The sequence below is a fragment of the Populus nigra genome, chromosome 19 (genome assembly GCF_951802175.1).
Source record: "Populus nigra chromosome 19, ddPopNigr1.1, whole genome shotgun sequence".
Classification (NCBI taxonomy): Eukaryota; Viridiplantae; Streptophyta; class Magnoliopsida; order Malpighiales; family Salicaceae; genus Populus; species Populus nigra.
In genome coordinates, this window is record NC_084870.1 from 2,716,653 (window position 1) to 2,736,514 (window position 19,862).

The window sequence follows — 19,862 nt, forward strand, 5'->3', positions numbered from 1 at the left end:
GTAAAAGTCTTTTCTCTGTCAGTTGGGTCTCTTGGGATTTGGATCGTTAATTAGCTTAATTTATTAATAATATCCTGTTTAATCTATTAGAGAGAGTAAATAACACCACAAGGGCTAGTGCCAAAAAACGCTGGGCTAGCCCTTTTCTGCGGCATCAAAACTGGCTTTAAAATGTTGTCTTAAGGGCATGATGGAGGGAGAGATGCATAGCAAGCAATGGAGGCAACGCGTTTGTTGAACAAGTAATTAACAGTACTAAACTATTAGTTGTTGAAACATTGTTTAAATTGATACTTTATTAATATCAACGTTTAGACCATGTGACCATTGATGCATTTCTCATGGGGTGCTGCTTCTCTTGCACTTTTTATCACCTTTCCATACATTCATATATAAGTGTGTACAAAGGCACTGGATCCGTTACTACACGAACTCTTACCAACACCATCAACTTGCCTTCTTCTTCCTCGTTTTCAAGTACTAGAGTCCTTCGGGGCTTTCCTGATCAGTCTAACATCGTTGAATCTTTCACCATATTTTGAATTTATACTGTTTGGTTAGCGTCAAGGAACCCAGCATGAAAGTTTGATATTCTAGTTGTGGAGTTCTGTATGTTTGATTGATTGATTGATTTTGCGTTTTCTTGCAGGTAAACATTGATTTTAATTGAATTCAAGATATGGGGTTAATCCGGAATTCGACGATGAAAAGTGGGGATTACTTGGAAGGGATGCTTAGTGATTATGTGGGAGGAAAGGCCAAGTCCAAGGTACAGAGGAGTTCCTCGGCAAGGCTTGTCACTGCTCTTACTTGTCTCCAATTTGCTTTTGCAGTTTATGCAACTTTCTTACTATACTACATGAGCCCTACAATAGATTTAAGAACCAAACCAGACTTTACATGGGCTACAAGAATCGCACAGCAATGGAAACACTTCATTATCCCACCCCATGTTCTTGGTCGGTACCAGGAAGCTGCTTCTCTTGTTACAGCAGAAATCCGGCCAATCAATCCATCAGAAGTTTGTGAGCATGAAAAAATTGATTTCCAGCAGAAGAAGTCAAATGATGCTCAAATGATTAAGTTGAAGAGAGAGCTTTATGATGAGGTATTGGATTTTCAAAGTAAGTCGATTGGAACAGAAACTCTGTCTGAGCTAATGGCAATGAAGTCCAAGTGGGATTTGCGAGGTCCCAATAAGCCGAGGGTCACAGTGATCTTAAACCATTTCAAGAGAAAGACGCTTTGTGCCCAGCTTGATTCTTTGCTTCACCAGACGCTTCCTTTCCACCATGTCTGGGTACTTTCATTTGGGAGCCCAAATGAGCTCTCACTAAAGAGAATTGTAAACAGCTACAATGATTCAAGAATCAGTTTCATTAGTTCTAGCTATGATTTCAAGTACTATGGAAGGTTCCAGATGGCTTTACAAACCGAAGCCGATCTTGTATATATTGTTGATGATGACATGATTCCAGGAAGGAAAATGCTACAGATATTATCTCACGTAGCAGGGACAGAAAAATACAAGAACTCGGTTTTGGGCAGCATAGGAAGGATTTTGCCTTTCAGGCAAAAGGACTTTACGTTCCCTAGCTACAGAAAGTTCCGGTCCAAAGAGGCAGGGCTCTATTTGCCTGACCCTGCTTATGACATAACAGTTGATAAAATTGTGCAGGTGGATTTTCTTTCCAGTTCATGGTTTTTATCTGCAGAGCTCGTCAAGACACTGTTCATTGAGGCACCTATGACCTTCATGACAGGAGAAGATCTGCATCTTAGGTATGTCCACTTCTTACTGCATTTTGATCACTTTCATTTCCTAGTTAAGATTAAATGTGATGGTTTTCCTGTAAACTTTGACCTGAGGAGTCGCCTAGATTTCTGGGCACTGGAGTTTCCATACATTAATAATAATATCATATATCTCTCTATCTGATTTAAGCTAGTTGTAAGCCAGTACCATAGTTATAAAACATTGTGAAAAAATGTCTTTAAAGAAGAGTTGTTTTATCATCACATTACCCAAGTCCGACTATGACAATAATTGATCTTTAATTGGGTTGGTAACCTATTCAATAATATATGGTTAGAATCATAAATTTACTAGATTAATGGTTTGAAAAATGTAATAGATTAATGGTTTTGCTTCATACAAAAATGATACACAACTAATTTTCATCTAAAATGTATAATCATCTCGGCAAGCATCCGACACAAGAATCTGCTTAGCATGGCCTCCCTTTTTTAAACATGGGGTCAACCTTTCTTCTGTTAGTTTATTATTATCATTACTAATATAATATTTTCCATTTCAAGATGATACTCTGTATCCTCTTTCCACTACTGATATTTATGTATCCACTAATCTGTCTCTTCTTAATTATATACATGTTTAATTTGATAAATGAGATGAAAAAGAAAAATTAGTTGGAATTAGCACTTCCCTTTTGAGATTCCTTGTAGCACTATCTGCTCATTATTGAGTATTATTTTGGTCAGGGCTTAGGAGTAAGTTCAAGTGTACCATCAATGGAGAATGGAGAGTGCTCCATTACTGATTTTAGTGGCTCTTGTATAATAAGCATAATACCAACCATTCAAATGGATTAATGTTTATTATTTTTTAGTTTTTGAATTTGTGCAAATGGTTTTCAAAGCTGAAGTTATTGTTATCCATGAAATTTTAAGTCATTTAACTGCTATGATCATTACCAAGATAAGAAATTATGGTAAAAATGGTACCATGATACTTGATTGTGGAGGAATGACGAGTTCTCCAGTTAGGTAACTAGTTCTGATGTTATACTTTTTCCTTAACGCATGCAGCTATCAGCTACAGAAGTACAGAAATGCTGGTTCATTTGTGCTTCCGGTTGATCCAAACGACAAGGAAACATGGGGTGATAGTGAGCACAGGCTAGCTTATGTTTCTGAAACCACTGTAATTTTCAAGGACATTGTTCAAGTCCGAGATGATCAGTGGTGGAAAGCACTGTCTACTGGTTATGTGACTCAATGGGCAGCAATGCACCCTCAAAAGATAGACGCACTCTTCTATGCCCACTCGGTCGATGAAGTTAAAGCACTTGCACCGCTTATTGAGAAGTTCAGGTCTACTGTTGGCAAAAAGGCGTACATTGTTGTCTCTGGAGGCAATTTTTGCCCCTGTGAAGATGCTGCAACTTCTCTAAATTGGCCTAAGATGGTCTGCAAAGAGCGAAGATTCAAGATATTTGATTTGGCAGTTGCGGCGCAGACGGAAATATCAAATTCAGAAGTGCCAGTGATACAAGCAGTGTACTCGAGCGTGAAAGGATTGATCAAGATTCACAATCCCAGTGTTTTGATCGCAGTGAATGACATTGATCCTAATGTGAAGAAAGCCTTGAAAATGGCGACGGAGACAAATACTAATGGCACAACAATGGTTCTTCTGCCAAGGCCTTCAATATCAAAGGTTCTTTGGATGGCTGATCTAAGATCAACAGCTTTGCCAAGTAAGAACGCATCCAAGCTTTTCAGCCCTTATATGCTATTTTCTCTAAATAAGTAACAGCCTAATGATAAATATTCTGATTCAGCTCCATTAAGCAAATGCCAAGCTGTTTCAACTAACCATACATTTAACTTGCCTATGCAGATTGGAATAAAATGCGGATTTCTGTCAACATAATCACCCAAAATCGTGCTCCTTCTTTAACAAGGCTTCTCAAATCTCTCAGCGATGCTTATTATGTGGGGGATGAAATCCCCATCAGCTTCAACGTGGACAGTAAAGTTGACGAGGAAACTATAAGATTAGTGAGCTCATTTAATTGGCCTCATGGTCCTAAAACCCTCAGAAGAAGAATCATCCAAGGAGGCCTAATTCGAGCAGTCAGTGAAAGTTGGTACCCTTCATCTGATGATGATTATGGCCTCCTACTCGAAGATGATATTGAAGTCTCTCCATTCTACTATCTATGGATCAAATATGCTCTTTTGGCCTATCACTATGATCCACAAGTGTCACTACCTGAGCTCTCCTCCATCTCCCTTTACACGCCTAAATTGGTGGAGGTGGTGAAAGAAAGGCCAAGATGGAATGCAACTGAGTTCTTTAAACGAATCCATCCTAACACCCCTTATCTCCACCAACTACCTTGCAGTTGGGGTGCAGTGTTCTTCCCTAAACAATGGAGAGAATTCTATGTTTACATGAACATGAGGTTCACTGAAGATGCCAAGGCAAACCCAGTTCAGATCCCAAAGTCAAGAACAAATGGATGGCAAGCTTCATGGAAGAAGTTCCTCATTGACATGATGTACCTCAGAGGCTATGTTAGTCTCTACCCCAACTTTCCGAACCAGGCAAGCTTCTCGACTAACCATATGGAACCAGGGGCTCACATTAGTGCAAAGGACAATGTTGTTAAGCATGACAAGACAGATTTTGAGGTGCCATTGTTGAAGGAAGATTTTAGATCCTTTTTGCCAAATGGTAAGTTTCCTCCAGCATCAAAATTGCCATCACTTAACTTGTTCAACCAACCTGTTTCGCTCAAGGGTCTGAAGGCAGCTGGAGCTAAGTTGGGTCAAGATGTACTCAGGTGCGACAACGCCACAGAAATTGTGAGTGTGGATCATGAAACAGGCCTGCCTAAACAATGCGCAAAATTCTGATGACTGAAGATTTTTGTGATCGATTAATATTCTTTGTTCTTTTGAAACATTTATTATGTCCATACACATGATTACTGGAGATATCAAGTGGAGGAAACAGTTGGATTCAAAGGTGGACAAAAGTTTCTTCCTTTGATTGGATTTCCCAACTAATTAAAGGTACTGCGGACCAGAATTGTTGTTGGGGAAAATGAGATGTGTAATTTTATGAAGCCAAAAGAGGCTTTCATAATTAAATGTCTTCAAAACAAAACTATGTTCTTTAATTACTGCAAATCTTCTTACATTTTCTTATCATCTCCATTCACAATAGCTACTGAAAATCTCTGAGATATTTCATCCCTCAACTTTTCATTTTTTTTTAATGTGGTATTTTTACTTTTGTGTTTGTCTTTCTATCATCTCCTTTCATCATTCACTAAAGAGATTCTCTTAAGATATTCCATCCTTATATTTTTAGTATTTTCTTAACATGATCCACTTATAATTGTCTTTTTATCAATTCCTTAATTTCATCAATAGCTAATGAGATTCTCGAGATATTTCATCCCTCTACTTTTGAGATTTTCTTAATATAATCATTCTACCTATATTCTTGTCATGTGCATCCATATAACTCTTGGTTAGTTATGAATATAGTCCCTCATCACTAATTTTATTATTTTTCATTAATTCAAGTCACATATTTTTTTTTTATTTTGAGTTTTTCTTGTTATAACGCATTTCTCAAATTAATAGAAAAATAAAGGAGCCACAATCTTAATGGATGAAAAGTAAAGGCTAGGGGTTGAGAAAGCTAAGAGTTGTAATAAAATCGAGAAAAAACTTCGTCATTCAAATTGGGCTTTCCATGGTCTACAAAACCTGGACTAAGTGTGTAAGTTGGGCTTCGTGTTTAGCTTGTGTCCGAGCTTGAGTAATCCTGAGAAAATGAGTTTCTCGTGGAATGACGGACTCTCTAATGCTTAAGTCGATAATAGTATAAGAGAATTTTTGAAGAGAGAATGTTGAGTATGAAAAGCCCTCTTTGTTTACTTGGTGACCTAAGAAATTTATAGACCTTGATCACGTCGGCTCACCTTGAATAAGAAGAGTGATGTTACGTTTGATTGGAGGAAATGTTGGTGCCCACCTTTGATAGTAGCATCTGGGACTGTCATTAGCTGAGTAATTGATGAATGTAAGTGATACATTGGAGAAAATAGTTATTAGTCAAGAAAGAGGCGCCTAGCTTGCATAAAGTGTGGTGCTCTATCACCATCAGCTAGAAAAGGATGGTGCCCTGCATAAAAATATGTATTTGGAAAAAAAATATATCAGTTAATCATAAACAATTATCATATCTGTGGTGTTGTTTCCTCACTCATCAAGACTAGAAAATGTGTGTGCTATGAGTGAGAATTTATTGCGTGTAGCTATTTAGGTCGAGGCCTAAATAGTGATGTGGTCACTGTTTGGACCTAGGCTCAAATAGTGCTAAAAAATGTTTTTTTTTTCATAAAATCTTATTTTTATATCATCATTTCCCCCCAAGTTTTTTAAACATTACATTTGAAAGACTTAATAAACATAAGTGGAAAAGAAAACTTACTTGTTTTGTACATATGCTACTTGTACGTTTATATGAGAATATTATCATGGTTAGGCCTACGTGAAAGATGAAAGTTATGTCTGCACGTTAATGTTTTGTGTATGAGAATTTACCAAGATTTTTGGAGAAGGATGCTTGATCTTTATAGAGACAAATGGTCATGGGAATCAGGAAACAAACAGTCACTGGAACCTAGAGACAAGTGGTTATAGGGACATGAAGACGAGTGGTCATGGGGACTTGTTAAAGCATTCTTAATTTTTTTAGAGATGTTGGAGACACAAATAAAGATATGGAGAAAAACTGTTATTTTTATTGAAAATTCACAAGATTGAGATATACTAAATGGGATAATCAAGGAATTATCTTATTCCAGGTAGCTCATCAAATGTGCAATTTTTTTTTTATCTTGTTCTAGTTTTGTTTCTTTTTTTTTTTTATGAACTGGTGAAGGTAATCTCTAGCAATTAATCTTTCTATCTCTTTTTTCATGACATAACATTCATCAATGTCATACTCATGGTCATGATAAAAAAGACAACTTATTAGGATTTCTTGTTTTCATGCCACTTTCCAAGGTAGATGGATATTGCATAAATTATTTTTCTTTAATAGAAGTTAGCTCTTTAGTCCCCATGTGGTGGTTAAAGGTGTAATCATAAGCCCTAAAAATGTCAGGCAATTATGGATGTGCCCCTTGCTGCTCTTTTTGGATACTCTTGATGGAGACTGATGACGTTGTGAAGACTTAACTCATGAGTGGAAATGAGAGTGTTCTTGTCTAATTATGCTATCTTATTCCACCCTAAAGTGATTTTCTATTATATATTTGACACTGATGAGATTTTGGTTTGGGAGAGTATGTAACCTTTCATATAAAGAACACTTTTATACTCTATTAATTAAGGTTTTTGTAGCAATAGGCTCAATGAGTGCTTTCACGTTGAGCATCTCTCTATTGAATATTTAGAGATAACTCCTGATACTCTTATTTTTTTTATTGTGTGATGACAAAGAGTTTTATTATGATCTTTTTGGTTGAAATGATTGCACTGAAATGATAGATGACTTTGGAGCTAAAATCATGAAAGTGAAGAATAAGGCCAAGTTCTATACTATGGTACCATGCTCGTGTAGATCCACGAAGACTTGTTGGAAAGACCTTACACATAGCATCATGGTCTTGTGTGATGAGCTCTAGGATTCTTCTCATATTTTGTATATGCTCTCGAGAGTCTATAAGCCCTTTATAATTTTCTAGGTTAGCCTTTATAGAGACACAATCTTTGGTGATTCATGTGCAATATTTTATGACAAAGTAAGGATTCTCATGTAAAATAAGCTTAATTTTTTTTTCAATTTTGGATAGCATTTCCCTTGTATGAAAGCTCTACCAACAAATCTCAAATAACAACCATCAAAACAAAGGTGGCATTGGGGATCACCATCCATCATTCTCAAAAAAATACACACACACATATATTTTATATTCATGATAACAAAAACTACAACTTTTACTTAAAAGCATACAATATCCACAACAACAAAAATAATTCATCCTTCCTTTTTTATTTATCATTAACTAAAAATCTAAAATGTGTGAGTAATCCACTATGCAAAATGCATTGTGGAACCCCTCACGTGGTATTATGGACGAATTGTTCATAATGCCTTTTTTGTCTTTTTTTTTTAATTTGCCCCTTATTGCACCAATTAATGGCCATTTTGTTGGGGAATGATGGGATTGAAAGATGAAGAACTAAAATAAAAAATATAAAGGGAAAACTAAAATAAAAAATATGAAGGGAATAGGTGGCTTTAACAAAGTTTAGGCAAAATGTTTATTGTAGTCCTTATATTTTCTAAATTATAAATATTAGGTCCCTTCAGGTTTATAGAAATTAAGGGCAAAATCAGTTGTGGTCCCAAACTTTATTTTCCTTATTTTTCCATCCCTGGTTTGAGAGAGGTGAGAGAAAGTGATATGAACAAAGTGAGGTTCGAATTTAGACTTAAAATATTTGCTAACTAGTTTTGCGAGATTAGGGATATCTCTTAAACCGTATATCGAAACTAGATAAACTTTTTACAGAAAGATACTAGACACATGAAAATCTATTATGGTAAATTTTCAGATTAAATAGAGTTTAGAAACATATTATTTTAAATGGTTGAATTTACTAGATAAATCTTGTCAAATCTGTTAAACTAGACCTTTGTGTACTATTTGGGACTATCTAGAGTTACATATGGAATTTTGCTACGATTCAAGTTGGGATGAAAACTATACATCCCAAGAATTAATATCATATATGGGAAGGCCAATAATTCATTCAGACAAAAGAGAATATTGTGTTTGAAACCAGAACTGAAAATCTACCAAGAATGTGCAAAAATTAGAGATTTGGGCTACATGAAAAAAATTTAGCATGAAAACTCTGTTTTTATTATTCTATTTGATTTATTTATTTAATTTTTAATAATTATTGTTAATTTGGGTTTGTTCTAACCCATTAGACATTTTTTAGGGGTTTATTTCATTATTGAACTTATATTAATTGGTTACTAGTTTAGGCTCATTAGTATGTCACTCAAAAGGAATCCATTAGTGTTACTTAGAGGAGACGATATTATGTTTTTTTTAATTCATTTAAGAGATCAAGAGTCTTGCCCTAGATTGACCATTTTTATTATTTTAATTCAATGCCAATGGTTTATCCTTTAACTCAATTATGGATTCATCAATATAAATCAAAGTCCTTGTTCCATGTTTTAATTCATTAGTTGAGTTCATTAATTCACCTCATGCCTGTAACCTAGGTTCTAACTTAATTATAGATTTATTAAACCTATATATCTATACACTTAGCTCATGTTTAAGCAACCATAATAATGCTTCAACTTGATACCCGTAACTCAGGCATGAAACATCAGCCATATTTATCATTTTATATCAATATACATAGCTTGTACTTTTATTTTGATTGTGTACTCATTGATTCTTTTCAGTATTTATGATCTATACGTTCATTGATTTATTTCATTCTATTAATTAACAAATAAGTACTTCCATCTTTTATTTTACTTTAGATGCCTTTACATTTACCTATAATTTCACATTCCAATAACATTAACTTGTCTATTCTTTTTAAGATATTCAAACTCAAGTTTTCAAAATATTCTTTGGCTTTCTGCCATTTTATTGGTTCATATTTACTTTCCAGCCTATATGATTGGGTTCATCTCATAAAGACTTCATAGCCCTCGTCATTTTGATTGGCTTATTTTTAATTCATTGCCCCTAACATTATGGTCGACTTAACCTTTTTCATAAAAGCCTCTGCTTATTACGACCAACTTAATTTCAAATCATAATCTTTATCATTACAGCCGACTAGTTACAAATTATAATCTCCATCGTTATGGCCAACTAGGTATAAATCATTTTACTAGTTATAAATCATTTTCCTATCATAAAGACATTTCATTTGATACCATTTTATAGCCTTGAATGCATATTTCATTTGATATTATTTTCACATTCACATTACTTAATTTTACTCATCTTTTCCATGTTTGTGTATTGTACTTTGTTTATTCATTATTTTCATGCTCGTACATCGTACTTCATTTACTCATCATTTTTCCACTCTCATTCCTAACTTGGAATCATATTCTTATACTCACCTTAATTTCTCAATTCGTTTACTTTGATCAATTTTTCATTTGTGTACTTTTCATTAATTTGTCATTCATTTACTCACATTGTATTCATATTTATATAATTAAGAAAAAGTACTTCTTAAAAATAAAAAAGAAAGGTGATGAACACATACTTGGTGCTCTCATTGTGTAAGCCTCTCCTATAATGGGTCTCATTTTAGATGTCCCTTCTAATATTCAATAAGATATCCAAGTCCACACTCAATTTATTCAAACCATTATTGCAACTACTTATACATATTATTTATCCATTTTCATAATAAAGTTCATGGATATCACTTTTGTTTACAAACTTCATTCATTCTTATTTATTTTGTCACTCTTGCTTATCAATTTATTCATTTCCATAATCTTATTTAATGTCTAAGTTTTTGTCAACTATTTCCATTTTCAAATTCATTGTCCAAACATTTCATCAACTAATTGCATATCCCAATTTAATGTCTAAATATTATGTGTAACCATTTTCTATAATATGATTTAATATCCATGCATTATATCAACCATTTATATAATCCAATTTAATATATAATTATTTCGTCAACAAAACTCAATGTCTAAACTTTTCATTGCTAAATTTCAATGTCTAAATTTCTAAACTTTTTATTCGATGAATTTCAATATCTAAATGTCTAAATTTTTCATCGATAAAAACTCATGTCTAACATTTTATCAAATATATGGTGGGTATTGGATTTAAACTATCATATACTTGGCATTTGGACATACCTAACCTTTTCAATCCAAAACAACAATAGCCCAATCACATACTAATTGATTTATAAAAATCATAATAAACTTAAATCTATAAATCAATATCATCACATCCATGATACATAAATTTAATTCTAAATTTTAGATTTTCTTTAAATTCCCTCAACCATGATTGGCCATCCATGGTTTGAGAACCTATGGTTGGTCTCCAACACACTTAATTATCTCATCTACATAATTTCTAGAACAAACCCTATAAGTATTCAATCAAAAATCAAGTTTCCATTATTTATTTTCAATCAACTCATAATACCATTTTTGTTCTCTACAAGCGAACCCAATTAAGGGGCATTCAATTTCCCATTAAAAAAAACTAAGATAAATGATTAAACTAAAGAGATATAAATCCCCTTTTAATACTTTTAATAAATCAATTTAATGGATCTTGAAAGTTTAACTTAAGGACAAACCTTTTTCTTTACCTCTTTTGAAAATCTTTACTCATCGAAGTTTAATCCACTTTAATAATTCTCTCTCTCAATTTCTCTCTAAGTCTCACAAACTTATATTGTTATTTGTGGAATTAACACATTCTTTAAACCACTTATGCAATCAATCTAAAAAGAAAGAAAAAACAAACGGGAAAGGCATTTTGTTTCCTAAAATTACAACTTTACCCTTTTAGTTTTGCACCTTACATGCTTAATTGTTTTTTCAAATTACAAATTTACCCTTTAATTATCTACCATATATGACTACTTTTTGTCAAGTCTTTTACCAAAAATGTTTTTCATATTTGGGATTATTATTATTTTTTATCAAGGTTTACATGGTGGGGGCTATGTTCTTGCTCATAAACTTGTAAAGTCATAGAGCCTATCTCATGCCTAAGTCTTTTTCTGGTGCGTGAATAAGACTCAAATGAGGATCAATGGTGATGAATTGTTTAGAGCGTCTCATATGAGAATGATGCGTGTAGGTGTTACTTGCTGAAACAATAAGAGATTATGTTTTAGTAATTTAATCAATTATTAAAAAATATATTATATTACCTTCATTAATAATAGCTAAAAATATCATTTGAATGTCATTATTTCAAATTCTTGAATGGTCCAAGGATTTAAAGAATTGGAATATAAAAAGCATGTTAAATGCACCTATAACAGAGTTCAATTTATAAAAAAAACTAATTAACATATGATATTCAAATAAAGATCCTATTTCAACTACAATCTTAGTTCAGATCTAAGTTAAAATTCCTTTAAAAAGATCTAATAAAAAAGAAAAGATAAAAAAAAAATCTTTTTTTTAATGGTTTTAGGAATGTAAGATGAACTTCCTTTTGGTTCTCCTAGAAAAGAGCTTTTACTTTTTGATTGAAAATCAGGAATTATATATATATATATATAATTCTAAGGATCAATGTACATTTTTTTTGTTGAATCATTAAGAAAAATAATTAATAAATATATTTATATGTATAATAAAAAATAAAATCACAAAAGAATTAATAAAATAATTCAAAATACACTAATTCACTTTATTTTGATTATAAAAAAAAGGAATTTAATTGTAGTAATATTAATAAGAACTCATTTTTATAATGTAACGACCTTGTCACAAGTATGTGTATTTTACAAATTATCACAAGTCCAAGTTATCAACCTATATTAGTTAAGATTTGTCCTTCAATATCATAGAGCATCTTTTTTTTCTCAAGAATTAAATAAAAAATTATTTTGGAGACCAAGGAAGATTTCGGTTCAAATTAAAAGATATAAATCTTATAATGAATGAATGGAAAAGCTGGGTAAGAAATAATTATCAAAATGAATACGATTTATATAAGATCATATGGTCTAGATTAATATTGCAAAAATGGCAAAATAGAATGAATCAATGATAGATTCAAAATAAAGATTTAAATAAATAGAATTTATATGAAAAAGACCAATTAATTCATTATGAAAAAAATAATAATTTTGAAGAAGATTCATTATCGAACCAAAAGGATAATTTTAGAAAATACTATATATGTAATATTTTATTATATAAATCTATTAATTATGAAGACAATAAAGACTCATTTATAAGCAAGATATTTTTATAATTACAAAATATATAAAAGCAAATTATTTGATATGTCAGGAGGTATCCCTGTCAATAAGCATCTAGTAAAGGATGGTACAATAGATATGAAAAAAATCTTGTATAGAAAATATTTGAATTTGAGAATTCTCCATTTTTTTTCTTAGAAAGAAATTCGATATTGAATCTTGGATCAATAATGAATCCAAATAAAAAAGATCATTCTTAATTGGATAGGGATAAATGAAGAAATACTAGATTATCCCACATCAAATTTAGAATTTTGGTTCTTTTCAAAATTTGTGATGCTTTGCAACACATATAAGAAAAAATCACGAGTAATACCAATCAAATTACTTCTCAATCATGGATAGAATCATCAAAGATTTGACATTTTCAAACTCTGTCTGTAACTCATTATAGGCTCGGGAAACAAAGAGAAGATGGTTATGAACAAGATATCCTGCAACAAGAAAGAAAAGGATTAAAGAAAGGAAATCTTGAACATGTAGCAATCTCAAACATGTCAGTATCAATTATAGTTCATTATTTCAATTAATCATTTCTTCTGATAGAAAAAAAATTATATAAACACTTACTTAAAATCTCACTTATCACATTTCATTATGTCTTCCATAATTTTTTCTAAAGGAGTCACCATGATATATATGGTCCATGCATAATATCATGAAATATATATATATATATATATATATATATATATAAAAGTTTTTGACTGCTAATTAGTATCAGTAATAGGTGGTCTGAAAAGATATCTAAGAATATCAAATTAAGATATTTGTACCATATCAAAGTAAGGAACCATTACATGTATGTTTGGAAAAGATTTCATTTAAAGAGAGCCGAGAAAGTACTATCTAGTTGAAATATTATATATATACATGCTCTTTTCAACGTATTTTTTCAAACAAAGACTTTATTTTTTTTTTATTTTAGATAGTAAATATTTTATCAGAATATAAAATGTGAATCAAACTCATATTTAACTTGAAATTGAGATACCGATATAAGCTCTTCCCTTTTGAATCAAATAGATTAATATCTAAATGAGGTTGATTATAAGTTCTTTAAAATTTGAATTTTTTTACCATTGTTTAAAGTGTTACAGAAATGTTCATGATGAAATAAATAGTTCTATGGACAAATAGTTTGCGTTAAATTTCACATCATTTTGTGAAAAATTATTAGGTATGAATATATTAGATACTCGTGACTTGATTAATAAAATAATATATATCTCCAAAAAAGCAATTTTTTTACTATCACAAATAAAATATTTTGTTGCGAATGAACATAATATTATGAAATTATCCTGTGTAAAATCATAATTTTTGAGACAAAGTTTTTTCATATAATTTTTTTTTATTATACTAGAATCAGAAATGATGTAGATTATTTATCTTATAGTAACATCTTGCTATCATAAAATTAATTTTTTATTAAAAAAATATTTTTAAAAGTTTTTCTTTTCTTTTCTTGTTAGGTTTATCTCTCTCATATATGGTAAATATCCACTATTTCCAACATCATAAAATTTTCTTTAAGTTTATTATAAATATTTTTTATTTTAACTTATCTTTAAATTTAAAAAAAAACAAATTAATCAAAGTCTTGACTTTCATTCATTTTTATTTTTTTATATCTTTATTTCTATCTAAATAATATTTTTTAATAAATATATAAAATTTAAAGAGATTAATTTTTTTATTTAATGATTCTCACAAAAAAAATTAATTAAAATAATGTAATAATAAAATTGATATATAATTTTGAACATATATTCGAGTTTTGTAAAAAAAAGAAAAGAAAAGAATAGAATTAACTTGTCTTCTTACGAGTTTTTGAAAAAACTTAAAAAAGTCCCAACGAGGAGGAGACGAGGCCAGGCTACCTACTCTCCCCAAATCTCTCTCTGTAAATTCGCCATTTCATCAATAAAATCAAATCGCGTAAGTTTCGAACCCTAAAGCCTTCAAGATTTCGTGGTATTGCGAATTGTTTTGAATGATTTGTTAGTTCGAATTCTGATTTTGAATTTCTCTTCATTAAATTTGAAATTCCTGGCTGGCTGGCTTGAAGCTTGAAGAATCATTCATATATGCCGTGTCAGTTAGGCTGCCTTGCGTTATCGATCATCTTTTTTTCATCTACCGTCTTCAAATTGAAGAAATGTATTACTTTGATTCACAAAATGCGCTGCAGGATGTCAATGTGATTATTATTTTTAATTTTTTTCTCGGAATGTGAATTTTTTTTGTTTTTTATTTTTTGTTTCTAGATTTGACTATCGAAAGACGTGCCGAGATGGGGACTATACATCGCAGGTTTGGATTACTATGATGTTCAAGTAGGTAGTATCTTTATAATTAGTTTACTAATCTAGGTTGATTAATCTCCAGTTTCTCCTGCAGTGGAGTTTATAGGAAAACAAATGATAGTGCCAGGCTCATTATCGTGACAATCGTCGGAGTTGCTTTTGGATTTTTTGTTGGTATATCATTTCCAGCAGTGACATTTACAAAGGTTTGTTGATCACTAGCTTATTCCGGGAGAATCCTGGAGTTTCCATTTGGTTTAGTTAGTTTTCTCTATTTCAGATTCACATACATTCAAGCTTTACATTATCTCTCGATATATCCATTGTGAATCAGAATGAATTTAGAAGAAGCAAATCACTTGAAACTCTTGGATCAGGCAGCAATGTCACTAATGTAAGTATGTACCTATGTTGCTTAACTGCTCATTCGTTTTGTTCATTTCATGTTCATTCAATGATATGCTTGTGCCTTGTTTACTTGCTCTCAGATTTATGTTCCAACAAATCCTCGTGGTGCTGAGTTATTGCCTCCAGGAATTGTTGTGGCCGAATCTGACTTTTACTTGCGAAGATTATGGGGTGAACCTAGTGAGGTATACTTAGAAATTGTGAATAAAAAAGATAACATTCTATAGTTTTCATTGTAATTGATTGCGGTAGCAAGTGGATTATCTTTGAATTGTTGATTCATTTCTATCTAATATCGTTGCATATGGCTAATGTAATAGGTGGCGGCCATCTGTCTGTAACACATTAAAATAAAATGAAAGAAACTGGCATCTACACTCCATAGGCCATGTGTTTTTTTCAAAATGGATGAGCCATGAATGATCTCCATGCATGGAAAATTGGATTTATTCAAGTTCTGGTGCAAATCTAGTTGTTGGATATTGATATTGTTAGGCCTCCAATTAACAGATTAAGCTTTTAGATGGAATTTCTTCAATACAAACCATTTGGTCATAATGGCTCTCAAGGTTGTCAAACTTTCTCTTTATTTGAGATCAATAGAGGTTCCTTAAAATCATAACATTAGATCAATATCATAAATCTGCCAGATTTTACAAACCACGTGATACAATTTTCAAAATTGCAGATCTAAAATGCAATATATAAGCTCTGAATCATACTGTCAAATATAAACTGAAGTGTAACTTCCTGTTAATGATATCATTAGCACAGAAATAGATTCTTATAGCAAGTGAAATTTGCAGGATATGTTGAAGAAGCCAAAGTATTTATTAACATTTACAGTCGGTTATGATCAGAGGAACAACATTAACGCAGCAGTTAAAAAGGTATACAGAAAGATCATTGCACAAGTCTTCGTTTTTTAAATTGTTCTTGTTTCCATGGATACTGAGCCTTGTTTTTTTTTTTTCTTAATTCTGTGATAGTTTTCTGATGATTTCCAAATTTTGCTTTTCCACTATGATGGCCGGACAAGCGAGTGGGACCAGTTTGAGTGGTCAAAAAGTGCAATCCATGTTAGCGTAATGAGACAAACAAAATGGTAAAGTTTATGCTCTGCTGTACAGTGTTGCAATATCTGTTATTAAGAACTTGTAAAAACAGGCTACATACCATATTCATTAATGCACCCTTGAGTAGAGTTAGTTACCCATTGTACTGTGAGGATGTTGATACTTATCATTTAGCTGATAACTTTGTAGTCTGCTCTGCCATTCATGCCTGCCTATGTTTTACAGGTGGTATGCAAAAAGGTTTTTGCATCCTGATATTGTTGGAGCTTATGAATATATTTTTATATGGGATGAAGATCTTGGAGTAGAACATTTTAATGGAGAGAAGTAAGTTTTCCCTCAGCTTTTTTTCTCTTCAACAGCTACATGTTTCTTTTAATTCATCTATGCAAATTTTAGGTATATACAGTTGATCAAGAAACATGGTCTGGAGATCTCTCAACCAGGTCTTGAGCCTAATAATGGACTTACATGGCAGATGACGAAGAGGAGAGGAGACAGAGAGGTTCACAAGTAGGCTTGCTCTGTGTGTCTGTGTTTTATTGGATCTGGGTGGTCTTATATGACTTGAATTTTTTCTTTTAACTTTTTTCATAAAGAGTTGCTGTCTACTTTGATGAACAGGGATACAGAGGAGAAACCAGGCTGGTGTAGTGACCCACATTTGCCTCCATGTGCTGCGTACTCTCTCTCACTCTCTCTCTCTCTCTGACACTCACACTCACACACACACACACACACTCACTTCCTATGTGCATGTGTGTGATATTTAAATATGCTATGTTCTTTCAGCTTTGTGGAAATAATGGCACCTGTATTCTCTCGTGAGGCTTGGCGTTGTGTGTGGCATATGATTCAGGTATTCTATGTTCAAAGATTGTGATACTAGGTTATCTGTAATTGTTTGCATAATTACATGCCTTTGGGATCAGCATGCATAATTGTAATGTTGGAAGTTTGAAAACGGTGCAAGATGTCTATGTCTTTTAAGGAAAAAACTCTCTATTCTCAATTGGAGGTAGTGGAAGATAGAACGAGATAAGGAGAGCATGCACGTAGCATTGCCACCAGTCTGTGTCTAAATCATCTTTGTCGGTGTGCTTTATTTTTCAGCTGCTTTTAAAGTAATGGTTAGCATGCACATAGCATTGCCACCAGTCTGTGTTTAAATCATCTTCTTCGTGTTTTTTATTTTTCAGCTACTTTTAAAGTAATGGTTTTAACTGTATGCTTTTAGAATGATTTGGTGCATGGATGGGGATTGGATTTTGCTCTCAGAAGATGTGTAGAGGTCAGTGTTTTTCATCAATTCTCATTTATTTTTTTTCAATTAATGGAAAATTATGTTTCAACTACTTTCTTGTGAACCTTCATGTGTAGAAGATGCCAACTACCATGCTGATGATGTTTGTGTGGTATGGCATAGACTTGGATCAAACTTTTGTTGAAGGCTTACTTGGTGTTTTGACCTTCTACCTCTTTTCGAGTACACAATATCACTTGAAACCCAACATATTTAACTTCTTCAAAACATGTGTTGGTTTTATAAATGCAACAATTCATGTCGAATATTATTTTTTTGTGGTACACAAAAGGTATTTGGTTCTTTTTTATTCACAGAGACACATGCAAGACATCAGGGTGTATTTCGTTTCTCTTTTATATTCACTCACATGCATGCAAGACATCAAGTATGTGGATGCCAATGTCACAACTTAAGTCAAGGGTATTGGACATAGTTTTTTCCACAAACCCATGTAAGAGACAATCAAAAAATTTGAATGCCAAAAAATGATAAATGACTCTCTTCCCCCCTCGCTTGCACATGTTAACACTAATGCGGGTTCTCATTATGCTGAACAATGGTAATAAACTTTCTCCAAGTGTCTTTTTATCAGTCTTGTGTGAGAAAACTGGGCCGTTCATAAACCCAGAAGTTGGGATTTTGTAATTTTGCTAAATGACACCAATTGTTGGCTCCTTTTATCTAAAAACAAGATCCAACCTAGTTTGTTGGGATCTTTATATTCACCACACAAGATCCAAGCTAGTTTGCCGGCTCCTTTATCTAAAAACAAAAGTCTTATATTTTAGATCAGCTATTTAACCTTCATTTTGAGATGACATTAATTCTTTTTGCTTCACACAATAGCCTGCACATGAAAAAATTGGAGTGGTTGATTCACAGTGGATTATTCATCAAGTGATTCCTTCTCTTGGCAGCCAGGTGAGTCGTGTTTTATAGTGATGAAACTTATTTTGAAGTGAATTCATTTGGTACTCTGCAATCAAAACCACCAACTGCATGAATGTTGGTGCCTGGTGCTATGCCTCCTAAGATGCTAATATAAGCATTTATATTTATTTATTTTTATCTTCTCCTTGTCAAGTCTGTCTCTCTTTTGTAGTCTAACCACCCTGGAATTTTCTGTAAAATGTCCAGGGGAAGTCAGAGAAGGGGAAAGCTCCATGGGAAGGGGTGCGTGTCTTTAGCAAAATGAGTGTGAAATCCATATCCACTTTTGAATTTGAATTATGCACACGCATGTTAGACCAATCGTTGTTTTCCTTTTATACAAGATTGGAGAAGATCTGAAGTGACTCTCTCTCTCTCTCTCTCTCTCTCTCTCTGTTTATTCTTTTTCTAAGATTTCCTTTTCCACCCCTCTTCAGGTGAGAGCAAGATGCAGAAACGAGTGGTCTTTATTCCGGAGTCGTCTTGCAGATGCTGAACAGGCATACATCTCTCAGACTAAGAAGGGGTGATTTTTTTGCCCCAACTCTTTCTGCCCCTTCCTTGCATCTCACTTGGCCCTGAAATGTGTATGAGATTCAACCCGCAGAAGATCTTTTGCTTAAAGTGGCATGCTTAGTTTCTGTTTCACGTTTTGAGTATCCTGTCCATATTTGTTGTAGTTGTCCATCGGGACATGAGATGAAATTCGGACTTCACATTTCAGTTAAATTGATAGAAAGTTGTCTTCAGACGGCTTGTTCATCATCCATTCTTTGATGGGTTTAGAGTTTAGCACATCGTCTTGATGACATATTCGGTAGTGTGGTCCCTTTTTCCTACAGCCTGTGACTCAGGTAGGCAAGGCAAGCCTGTTCTAAATGGAATATGGTAAAAGGAGGGAGAGAAAAAAAAAACAGAAAAAAAAACCGCAATGGTTTCAGGAATGCATTAAATATGTCTATCATTCCGTGAATTTTGGGTCAGTGATGATTTGACTTGATATAGGAATCGGCTGATTTAATG

At 32.7% G+C, this 19,862-nt stretch overlaps 2 protein-coding genes across 7 annotated transcripts; both read left to right on the forward strand.

Annotated features, from left to right (window-relative positions):
• Nucleotides 1-338: 338 nt before the first annotated feature.
• On the forward strand, nucleotides 339-4,931 carry LOC133679457 (uncharacterized). The gene is made up of 4 exons (XM_062102059.1): nucleotides 339-556; nucleotides 650-1,782; nucleotides 2,830-3,500; nucleotides 3,644-4,931. Exons 2-4 carry the CDS (start codon nucleotides 680-682, stop codon nucleotides 4,663-4,665), a joined length of 2,796 nt encoding a protein of 931 aa, XP_061958043.1. The 5' UTR covers nucleotides 339-556; nucleotides 650-679; the 3' UTR covers nucleotides 4,666-4,931.
• A 9,683-nt stretch (nucleotides 4,932-14,614) lies between these two features.
• On the forward strand, nucleotides 14,615-19,631 carry LOC133680268 (uncharacterized). Of its 6 annotated transcripts, XM_062103100.1 has the most exons (17): nucleotides 14,615-14,751; nucleotides 14,882-14,973; nucleotides 15,081-15,126; nucleotides 15,214-15,325; nucleotides 15,454-15,513; nucleotides 15,608-15,712; nucleotides 16,334-16,417; nucleotides 16,517-16,632; nucleotides 16,829-16,930; nucleotides 17,003-17,116; nucleotides 17,228-17,284; nucleotides 17,396-17,462; nucleotides 17,841-17,894; nucleotides 18,756-18,830; nucleotides 19,047-19,082; nucleotides 19,277-19,365; nucleotides 19,520-19,631. In XM_062103100.1, exons 2-17 carry the CDS (start codon nucleotides 14,901-14,903, stop codon nucleotides 19,614-19,616), a joined length of 1,287 nt encoding a protein of 428 aa, XP_061959084.1. In that variant the 5' UTR covers nucleotides 14,615-14,751; nucleotides 14,882-14,900; the 3' UTR covers nucleotides 19,617-19,631. The 6 variants fall into 6 exon arrangements, with proteins under 6 accessions (XP_061959084.1, XP_061959081.1, XP_061959079.1 ...); XM_062103097.1 differs by having other exon boundaries at nucleotides 15,202-15,325; nucleotides 19,012-19,082; nucleotides 19,277-19,588; XM_062103095.1 differs by having other exon boundaries at nucleotides 15,202-15,325; nucleotides 19,277-19,588.
• Nucleotides 19,632-19,862: the final 231 nt, after the last annotated feature.

Coding starts and splice junctions, on each gene's coding strand:
- LOC133680268 (XM_062103100.1), top strand. CDS start 14,901: ATGCCGTGTCAGTTAGGCTGCCTTGCGTTATCGATCATCTTTTTTTCA. Junction 15,326..15,453: donor CAGCAGTGACATTTACAAAG/GTTTGTTGATCA, acceptor ATTGTGAATCAG/AATGAATTTAGAAGAAGCAA. Junction 15,713..16,333: donor TATGGGGTGAACCTAGTGAG/GTATACTTAGAA, acceptor TGAAATTTGCAG/GATATGTTGAAGAAGCCAAA.
- LOC133679457 (XM_062102059.1), top strand. CDS start 680: ATGGGGTTAATCCGGAATTCGACGATGAAAAGTGGGGATTACTTGGAA. Junction 1,783..2,829: donor GGAGAAGATCTGCATCTTAG/GTATGTCCACTT, acceptor TAACGCATGCAG/CTATCAGCTACAGAAGTACA. Junction 3,501..3,643: donor AAGATCAACAGCTTTGCCAA/GTAAGAACGCAT, acceptor TTGCCTATGCAG/ATTGGAATAAAATGCGGATT.